The 9,631-nt window shown below is 40.3% G+C and overlaps 2 protein-coding genes across 5 annotated transcripts in view; one reads left to right on the top strand and one right to left on the bottom strand.

Moving 5' to 3' along the window:
* LOC109483733 (trafficking protein particle complex subunit 4-like) overlaps positions 1-1,051 on the top strand; it is a 4,747-nt gene extending 3,696 nt beyond the window's left edge. The window contains exon 4 of the mRNA XM_019786804.1: positions 5-1,051. Within this exon, the coding sequence (XP_019642363.1) occupies positions 5-146 (142 nt within the window). The 3' untranslated portion in view covers positions 147-1,051. The remainder of the gene's footprint in view (positions 1-4) is intronic.
* A 128-nt stretch (positions 1,052-1,179) lies between these two features.
* The window catches only part of LOC109483726 (codanin-1-like), a 13,671-nt gene continuing 5,219 nt past the window's right edge, over positions 1,180-9,631 (bottom strand). The window contains exons 5-32 of one of the 4 annotated variants that reach the window (XM_019786793.1): positions 9,476-9,611; positions 9,223-9,324; positions 8,812-8,893; positions 8,451-8,571; positions 8,122-8,234; positions 7,911-8,000; positions 7,692-7,767; positions 7,432-7,526; positions 7,084-7,191; positions 6,869-6,920; positions 6,673-6,726; positions 6,398-6,541; positions 5,892-6,058; positions 5,503-5,674; positions 5,210-5,264; positions 4,868-4,992; positions 4,418-4,621; positions 4,190-4,281; positions 3,936-3,999; positions 3,605-3,683; positions 3,295-3,437; positions 3,023-3,065; positions 2,754-2,815; positions 2,491-2,554; positions 2,119-2,267; positions 1,916-2,029; positions 1,483-1,561; positions 1,180-1,339 (exon numbers count right to left, since the gene is read on the bottom strand). In XM_019786793.1, coding sequence (XP_019642352.1) covers positions 1,203-1,339; positions 1,483-1,561; positions 1,916-2,029; positions 2,119-2,267; positions 2,491-2,554; positions 2,754-2,815; positions 3,023-3,065; positions 3,295-3,437; positions 3,605-3,683; positions 3,936-3,999; positions 4,190-4,281; positions 4,418-4,621; positions 4,868-4,992; positions 5,210-5,264; positions 5,503-5,674; positions 5,892-6,058; positions 6,398-6,541; positions 6,673-6,726; positions 6,869-6,920; positions 7,084-7,191; positions 7,432-7,526; positions 7,692-7,767; positions 7,911-8,000; positions 8,122-8,234; positions 8,451-8,571; positions 8,812-8,893; positions 9,223-9,324; positions 9,476-9,611 — 2,922 coding nt within the window. In that variant the 3' untranslated portion in view covers positions 1,180-1,202. The remainder of the gene's footprint in view (positions 1,340-1,482; positions 1,562-1,915; positions 2,030-2,118; positions 2,268-2,490; positions 2,555-2,753; positions 2,816-3,022; positions 3,066-3,294; positions 3,438-3,604; positions 3,684-3,935; positions 4,000-4,189; positions 4,282-4,417; positions 4,622-4,867; positions 4,993-5,209; positions 5,265-5,502; positions 5,675-5,891; positions 6,059-6,397; positions 6,542-6,672; positions 6,727-6,868; positions 6,921-7,083; positions 7,192-7,431; positions 7,527-7,691; positions 7,768-7,910; positions 8,001-8,121; positions 8,235-8,450; positions 8,572-8,811; positions 8,894-9,222; positions 9,325-9,475; positions 9,612-9,631) is intronic. The other 3 variants (XM_019786795.1, XM_019786796.1, XM_019786794.1) reach the window with 3 other exon arrangements.

The following is a 9,631-nucleotide window of genomic DNA, read 5'->3' as shown; positions in this document are numbered from 1 at the left end:
ACAGGCTGCATGAGCTGTACGCAGACTACGCTCTGAAGAACTCCTTCTATGCCCTGGACATGCCCATCCGATGTGAACTGTTCGATACAAGCCTTCAGGCAGTCTTAGAGCAGGCTGAGAAATCAGGTGTCTATTCAGGAGTGTAGGTCTTCGGGAGGGATATACATGGATGTAATTTAAATAGCTGTTATGTAATGGATGTCCTTGTAATATTGATCAATGAAAGAGATGTCCTTCAACAGGGACAATGGCAGTTGTCTATGTTATGTGAAGTTACGGCCTGGTATAAACCTGGAGCAACTGATGTAAGAGAGGTCGTGCTCTTAAACTTTCCATGAGGTCTTTAAAGCTAAAGAGTCTTCCCGCGTCACGTGACACATAGGGCGGCACCCATCTCTGTTCATTATCCCTGGGGCACACACAGCAGTCACTACAGCAGGGGGCTAGTCCACTGGTAGGTCTTTGTATGAATAAAATGTTACATGAAACACTGTATTAAACACAATGGTAATGTGCTTACTCCCTTATGAAATGAGTCTTTAGTCCTATGCAGTTATTACTACCAGTACATGTTGCACATCACACAAAACACATTCCAGTCAAAAGGACTTTGGGTCAATTGTTTTTAATTTGTTGTCTTTTTTTAGATATAAAAATTTTGCCATTATCAAGTTATGTTATACATATTTCTGTTACAAGGCATATTTTAACAATAATTTCTTTCTGTTTAACAGTACATTTCACAATTGCTCACAATTTTGTATTTGGGAAACCTATGTATCTTCCTTAAGTACAAAGATAAAGTCATTTTTCTCTAGTGGTGCCTGTAAAAGTGTATATTCCATTCATGCAGCAAGTTCTATCTCTCAAGACTGTGTTGTCAGAATAGTACCTTTCTTTTAAGCATTAAGCATATAATTTGATATGACTGACATATACTAGCTATAATGTCATGGAAGCTCGAGTTCAGTAGACTTACCAATAGCTTAGCCAACTTTGCAAGACCATCAGGTGTTTCAATAAAGTTGCTTATAAAAAGTTGATACAGGAAGTAGGTTTCACAGAAATGCACATTCTTATAAACATTTCATTGACTAGTATACATTTTAATTTACCCTTAGGATACATAGATATTACAACTCATTGCACATCATGTGAATGAGAGGGACTTTTTGCCCTTCCCATGTTCGGATATTGCTAAGTCAGGGTCTGGAATCATCAGAAGAACCTATGAGTAGATCGATGCACTGCTGCACTTTTCCCGCCATGGTTTCATCATGCCCACTGTTCTCCAGTATCAGCTCTGCTAGTTCTGCAAAGGTCCCATCCTCCTCTTCTTCTTCACAAAAGAATAGTAACATTCACAATTCATTTCAACATGGTATCAAAACAAATGATGGGAAACTGTAGAAATGAATGATTTCTGTTGGAAGTTTAGCTGTTAACTATGATCTGAAAACTTTGGATTCCTTGTAGTCTCACCTGCTGGATCAGGTTTGTGAACAGACAGGCAGCCCAACATGGAGTCACAGGCAGCAGCTGCAATGTTTCTCCTGTACCCCTGCAATATTATGACATTATCTTACATATTTATCTTGACAGTGGTAAGTAGCTGTTGGTCATTTTGATTTCAAATCCTGTTGAAAAAGCTCTTCTTTAATATAACACTACAAAGCTTCAGTCACATTTCTAAACGTAATGCCCAACCAGGTAGCTTATAGGCTATTTTTCACCTTCATGCAGGGTCCTTTGGACTCCCAGCACCTGTCTGGCTTTTCTTGGGCTCCAGTGGGTTGATAAAAATTTAAAAAATCATCCCAGGTTGCAGTGAAAAAAAAATGCTGGATCCAAATCATAACCTAGTAGCGAAAACATGAACATGGGCCCTGCCCTGTAAGCTGGAAAACAGCCTTACCTGCAGTGACTGGTTCTGTAGCAGCGATGTCCACCAGCTGTCCACATTGTGTACAGACACCAATCTCTTCTCAACTATCATGCGGAGGATCTGCGCCATTCCTGCCCAGCTGGCCTGAGTAAAAGGACTGTAGATTATAACTTATCCTACATGGTTAATCCTACATAAAATTTGACACAGACTATACAAAAAAGCTGCTGTACCTGCATGTTTGATGATCTCTGCTGTAACAACAAGATGTTTTTAGGAGCCAGAAGATTCTGGAAGGGAGGAGGGAGGGGCAGATCACAGGCCCAGATCTCCAGAAGTCTTGAGAACACCTTGCTTTGCTGGTTCCCTAGGCTGTAAATTACTGCAAAAAAAACAACAACAAATGTCCATACAATGAAATGAGAGTAACTGTAAGTTTACAAACCAACTTTAGCCATAAAAGGAATGGCAAAGAAAAAAGCACTGCACATCCATGGTCATATTCAGTTCTTGCATTACAAACAAAATTGGCATGGTGTTAAAAAATTACAACATTGGACGTGAAGAGTATGCCATTGTATGAGACGTTTGTAGCAGATACTCACTATAAGCAGCAGCGGCTTCTACACTCAGGCGGGACAGGGACTTCAGCCAGGAGGTGAAGATCTCCTGCAGGGCATCAAAGAAAAGACTCAACTTCAGTAACATGTTTCATATAAAGAATGATAACATGAAAAACTAGATGGTACAGATAGAGCTGCAGAGTGAAAGAGAACATGAGGGATTTGCATACAAGTACTTTGTAATTGTGAAGAATACATTGAGACATACACATTGTCCCTTAACTAAGCAGTGTACTGTTCCTTACCTGACTGCTCTGCAGTAAGTCTCTGATCTTGGTAAGCACATCCACAAAGTCACTCTCACAGACTGGGAACCACAAGACACACAGGTCATTGTTCATAAACTTAAGACACATTGAAGAACAAGCAAAACATAGATCATAATACAGATTAAATATGTTCTAAGCAACCCCTATACAAGAAATTCTTACTCCTGGAAACAATCATTGATACAAAACTGCTTGGATTATCATTGAGTGTTGTATCTGTCTGGGAATAGTGAATTTTGACTCACCACTTTGACTGCCTCCAGGAGAGAACACCTTTCCCAGCAAATCCTATATGAATCGGTCAAATATCACATACAAATAAGTCTGATGCTGCTAGTATGGGTAAAAGATATCTGCATGAGCATTGATCTGATTTTATTGTAAGAAATCTAGTAGGCATACAAAGCCATGTGGACTACAGAATCAAGATACAAAGCTACGTCAATGTTTCAAACATGTTGAACGATCAGTTGTCAACTATGTCTTTGAATAATATCAACTAAGGAAAGATGCTCACCTTTAGTTTTTCCAACACTGCAGATGGTTCCAGCTCAGGTTTTTCTTCAGCTTCAGCACTTGTTCTGGGTGGACAGGCCTGTTGTTTTGCTGCCTGTTTCAGCAGCCTATCATACTCTGCCTCCACCTCCTTCTGTATCAGAGCTGCAACAGACAGCCAAGACGACAGTTAGGGAAACTTGAGAACAAATAAGTTAGGTAATGTCTTACCCATCTCTTCCATGGCTTATGAGAACATAATTCTTAGTCTCTCATATTCATGACAAATATGCCTATATCATTTCATGTTAGACTGCAGCTTGATTCCATACCTGGCACCTTGTCCCTTGTCCACCTCACCACCTTGTCATTGGCTAGTCTGAAGGCAATCCCTCGTGCTGTCTTCACCACCTGAAATAAATGGAAGTAAAATAGTGAACAACAACAACACCAGGAACAATAGCAGCAGTGTTAACTCTTATGGCTATACATTTGATACATCTGATTTCCATGGGGAGAAGTATGCTGTTACAGAGGTCCATCATTATGAAATTCTCTCTGCTTTTTATACTTGTACATTAAAATGATAAATTACACATAAATATAGGGCATAGGGAGACAGTTTTCCTGGAGCATCCCTAACCACAACAAGCAAACACCAACCTGTGGGCTTATCTCTTCTGCCACCAGGCTGTTCAAGGCTTCCATCACTTTGGTCTCACAAAATCTGTATTCAGTGAGAAATCACATTTTTGAATGACAGCACAAAAGGGTAAAATCAAGCCATGTATAGTTGTCTGAAATGCCCATTTAGAAAATCTGTCCTGGTGCTTACTAGAAAGCACAACATTTTTCAGATTCCTAAAGCATATATATATTGATATTTCAACAGACTAATGCCAAAGCAAATGCTAGACCTTTTCCCTGCCTCCTCTGCCTGAGGTCTGGCTTCCTCCACCACAGCTGTGATGATAGGTTTTGTGGCTTTGGTCTTCTCTCTTGCTCTTTCCTGCAAAACACAAAAACAACATTTGGAACAGCACAATGTATACCTTCATTAATTACAGAAAGCAACAACTTGTGTTTAAAAAGATGTGCAACTCTGAACGTTCTGTACATATGGTGATACCAGTAATCCCTGTTACCTCCTTGGTTAGTTTCTTCTCCTCAGACTCGATGATGTCCCCTATCCCTGTCCTGAGGTCCTCCCTCCTGCCCTGGACCAGGGTCTGCACCACGGCTGCTCGCACGTGTTTGGCACAGTTGGACGACACCCGCTCAATCACAAAGTCCACTGTTCTCTTCAGGGACGGAGGCTGGTTGTGGAAGAAACTCTCCTCCAACTGGAGCTGGGAGTGGGAGATATCCAAATACATGTATGGAGATGTATTCCTCAAGCATCACTAACTCTTAAATTCTTAAAGGCAAACGGAAACACAACATTTCTACCAACAAAATATGTCACATAAATGATAATGACGATGTAGTATAATGTAATATATGTAATACTGTAATATAGATGATAATATATTCACTGCCTCAACAAACACCTTATGAAGGGTAAGCACGAAAGGCTTTTGTGGTGTCTGCTATACCTGTATTTGTTGCTTGGACACTTCCTTGGGCTCCTGGTTAAAGGAGAGAGGTGTGATCTTCCTGAAGGAGCCGCCCTTTGAGCTGATGCCTGAATCATACTCCATCAGAACAGCTCGCAGCTCACCTGGACGGGCAGCAAACACATTATCATATTGGTATTGTTTGTAAACATTTTTTTTTATTGTACTGGTAATCATCGCCTATTTCTTTAGGTCTTTACAGACATGGACCTTCATCATAAATGGTTGATTGTATTTGTTGTTATCTGAGCATAGAAATATTCTAATCCCACCCTTTACAATGACACACGTTTTGAAAAAAAGAACAACGGAAGTATTTACCTAGATAGGGACAGCAGGTGTAGAGAAGCTGCTGATCAACCACCTGAATGGAGTCCTAGAAGGATAAACGACACCACTGTTCAGAAATCTTCTCACAGGAAAAATTACAGGAATTTTCAATCACCAAAGACAGTATCTTTCATACTATATACTGTAATATTTCTGAAGTACAGTAGTAATACAATGGAAACACATATTTGCAGTGTCATGATTTCTCGGTGGAGAGGTCATCTCAGAAATAAAACCATTGTGAACCTCTCAAGACCTACACCATACACCAGATGTAAACCTACCAAAGAGATACAGTTGTTCCTGTTAAAGTTGGGAACTACCAGCTCGTCAGCATCAGGATGGAGGGTTATCATGTTAGTCAGGATAGCTGGGACCTGGAACAGCCAGCCTAGCATCAGCAGCACCAGTAGCTGGCTGGTGGATAGGAAACTGGACGGAGAGTGGTGGATGGATCTGGAATAAAACATACAGAATTGGTTAAGTTTCATTTAAAATGCTTTTTTTTTAAATATGTCCAGTTTTACAAAACATATATGCATAAAAATATCATACCTAACTATTGTTTTTTTACAGGTAGTTCAGATTTGATTACTGGTAATTGGTTTGAAAAACAAATGTTATGCTTCAAGAAGAAGTACGTAAAGCTTTCAAAAAACTGCTCAAACTGTACCTGTGAATGTGCAAGAGAATGGAGAGGATTTCCTTGTAGGAGTCCAGTTTGGGAGCCATGGGGTCCATCATGCTCAGGTACTCCACCACCCACGGGATGGTCAGGATGGTACGACCCTGCCTCAGGCTGTCCTGTAGGTGCTTCATGATGTCGATTGGCTGGCAGACCTGGAGGACAATATCTCTATCAGTACACAACAAACAGCCTGAGGAAGACAATGGAAAGTAAAGTGGGGTAGAGGATGATCCTGAGCAGCTTTTGTGGCCTCTGCACCTCCTACTGGGTCAGTACACACTCACAATGAGTAGAGCTTGTCTTGAGCATTGATCATGACTTAGGGGAAGAGATGCTGCTCCAGACCTATCTGTGTAAACCGTAACTTTCTAGTGGCCTTTGGTCCTTGATACATTGTAATTATTGAGTGAACATGTTTACCTGAATTCTTAATTGTACAAGAAATCTTAAACAGCTCTCTAGCATGTGTCAAATTTAATAAGGACTTATACCTTGTTCCTGACAGAGAGTGCAGAGGCCATCATGCTCTCTGGCAGCAGCTGTGGACTCTGGTAAGGCAGGAAGACAATGAAACCCAGGAACTTTCCCAGAATTCTCAGGTTCAGCAGGCAGGAGGCATAGGAGTCTCTCTGTTCCTGGAGTAGGTAGTAGAAAGGAATTTCCCTACCTACAAATCTCAATTTTAAGTTGTGAAAAGTGCAATGAAGTCACAATAATTTTACAGAACAAGATGTGCAAAATACACAGACCTATATTGATGTCTTACCTGGTCAACACTGTCTGCTGTGTTGTCAGGCAGACCGAATTGAGAGGTGTCAAGCTGTAAAGGGGATACACTTACTGTGAGAGTTGATCTTTACCACATAAGTAAAGGGTAAAACAGAACATCATAACATCTGCTTTAGCAAGAGGACTTAACATACACATTAACATGATGTAATGAAAGCCTTTGAAAAAGTTACCTCTTGAATCTCAGCTGAGAAGTTGTCAACTATCAGTTGGTTGAAGACGTGACTGGGAAACGAAGCCAAAAGAACATTAAAACTACAATACAGTAAAGTAACATTACACTTTTTCTTTTACATTTCTATAGCAACTGTGATACAACATGAAAAAATGTACTAGAACAGCACCAGATAACAAAAGCAAATGGTTCTGCAATGTAGCTAGCGATAACCTTGCTGCTGCCTGTAGGAAGTTTTTGAAAAACTCCTGGTGTCCAGGGAAGGCGGGAGGGGGGCACGGTCCTCCTGTCCTCCAGGGGGTGATGAACCTCTCCTGCAGTCTAGGGAAGGATAACAGCGGTGATCAACAACACAATTTTTTTAATAACATGTACAATGTACAATGTACAATGTACAATGATGATGGAATATTGGCTTACAAAGTGCTAACTTTGCACAAACTGTCCACGTATAAAAACAGGAAAAAATACATGCACACACATGCATGTACACACACACATGCACATGTGTGCACGCACACACACATACTCTTCTCTGGCTTTGTTCTCCAGCTCTACTACCTTTTCAGCTTCTCTGGGTTTGACTTCCTCAGCTCAGTTAGCAGAGCAATGTCCTCTTCCACATCCTGGTCCTGAAGGCTGTCTCCTTTACACATCTACATGTAACAAACATCACATCAAACAACATGCCTAGAGACATCTGTTTTTTTTTAAATTTTGGCATGACATGTATATGTACCTACTTATGTACTGTAGCCAACTTCTAAAAAATGTAATTCCTGAAAAACTATGGCTAGAACACATGAACTGAGTTGTCTCACCCTGATGAGTTGTGACTGAAACAGACGGGCAAAGTGGATAAGACTGGCAAAGTCTGCTGTTGAGTGGAGCAAAATCCTACAAGAGGACAAAAGTCATCAGTTACTTGGTACAACACATCAAACCACACACACACACACACACACAAAACAAAACAACAGGTAGTTTTGAAATCCCTATATCAGAAGGAAATAATAATATGCCCAGCACATATGTATTACCTGATCCTTTCTCCCATAGCCAGTTGCATGGACCAGTCAGGCTTCAGATGTTCATCCTCCCACTCCCTCAACAGCTCATAGAACTTGTCTCTGTTAGATGTGCATGAAATATTGTGAAAAAATTGAAGACATTGTCCTTACATTGCAATCATTATCAGAGCAAAAATGTTTCCTGTATGTAGGAATCAATTGACCTTCTGAAATACATTACCTGGTCTTCTTGAAAGTGTGGAAGGAGTGGTCACTAGGGAAGTTGTGTCTGTTGTCTGTGTCGGACTGGAAGGGCACACTGGAGATGGGCGAGGCTGTGCGCAGCTCCTTTGTCTGTTACAAACACATCTCACATCTCATATATCATACAATTAAAGTTAAATATTCTCTAAGTCAATATAATTACTAGTATGATTATGTCAACAATAAATATATGTAAATAGTTCCCTTAAAAATGTCATTGACTATTCCTTTGTCCATACTGCCACATAAAATCAGGGCTAATGTTTCTTTTCTTAAACATAAAGCTTGTGTAAGTGTGTTCCTTACCCTGAAGGGACATGTGCCATTTGCAGTTATGAGTGCCTGCTGCAGGGAGGGGGAGAATGCTCCTATCCTGGGGTTATCAGCCAGAAGTCTTAATGTTCCCTTGTCTAGCAGTGACAATATTCTGAAACATTAAGAAAGGAGAACATCATAAAGTATTGAAAATAAACTGTTATATCATTATCAATATTTATAATAAACAAAGACAACACCTTTCTAAAAGTATCTAATCTAAATATAATTCATCTATTCCAATGCCTCATCTCACAAAGGAATATGATTTACAAGTAATACCAGTAAATCCTTGAACATACATCTGCGAAATAAATATACATTTAGTCCAAATTAAACCCAGACCACTCACCTGAGTTGCTTCTCCAGAACAACAGTGGCAAACAGGACACAGTTATGGACAGACTGCAGGTAGTTAGTGTCCTCAGGGTCTGCTGGAAGGGAAGTACAGTTCTCATAAGAATGTCTTAAGATGCCATAGTGTATTTAGATTCTTTTACGGGTGATTTCTTCTATATCCATAGCAAAACAAGTCAAGCTACATGCATCAACTCCATGCTAACTGATCTCAGAACTATCACAACCATGTTTAAATGTCAAAAGCAAACTCTTCATCATCTTCCTTCATCTTAATCTAGAGGTGTACTGCTCACAAAGTTTCATCTGAAATACACAATACAGTTTGTTGTAAGCAAACTAACACCCTGAAAGTTAAATAATGTGCTCTTGCAAGACAATGGAGGACAAAGTAAGTTAAAGTTACCTAGGTTCTCCTTGGCTGGTGGGCCAGTCTCACCGGTACCTTTTATGGTAAGTAGCTGGATAGTGAAGTGAAGTTCTACTGCCAGGTTGGGTGCAAGGTTGGCTATGAGTAAGGTGGGAAATAAATGTAACGTTACATAAAGAAACATACATGTCTATCAAGGACCACATGATTAATACAAGAAGTTCAAGAACAAATTATACCTATTGGGTTGGTAAGATAGGCAAGAATGCATGATTGTAGACATCACTACCTTGAATGCACTGGGAGTACAGCTCTGCAAGTGTACAAATTACGTCCTCATGTGTGACGAGGTTCCTGTCGGCTACTGTCTCGCTCACGCTTGACTGTCTGATGAGGGCAGCCTTGGTAGGAGTCAGTATGGATGCCTTGGTGGGGTGATACAAGG

Source organism: Branchiostoma belcheri, unplaced genomic scaffold (genome assembly GCF_001625305.1).
Source record: "Branchiostoma belcheri isolate BF01 breed outbred unplaced genomic scaffold, Haploidv18h27 scaffold66, whole genome shotgun sequence".
Taxonomy (NCBI): Eukaryota; Metazoa; Chordata; class Leptocardii; order Amphioxiformes; family Branchiostomatidae; genus Branchiostoma; species Branchiostoma belcheri.
The sequence above is the reverse complement of the archived record's forward strand: the minus strand, read 5'-3'. Positions and strand labels throughout refer to the sequence as shown.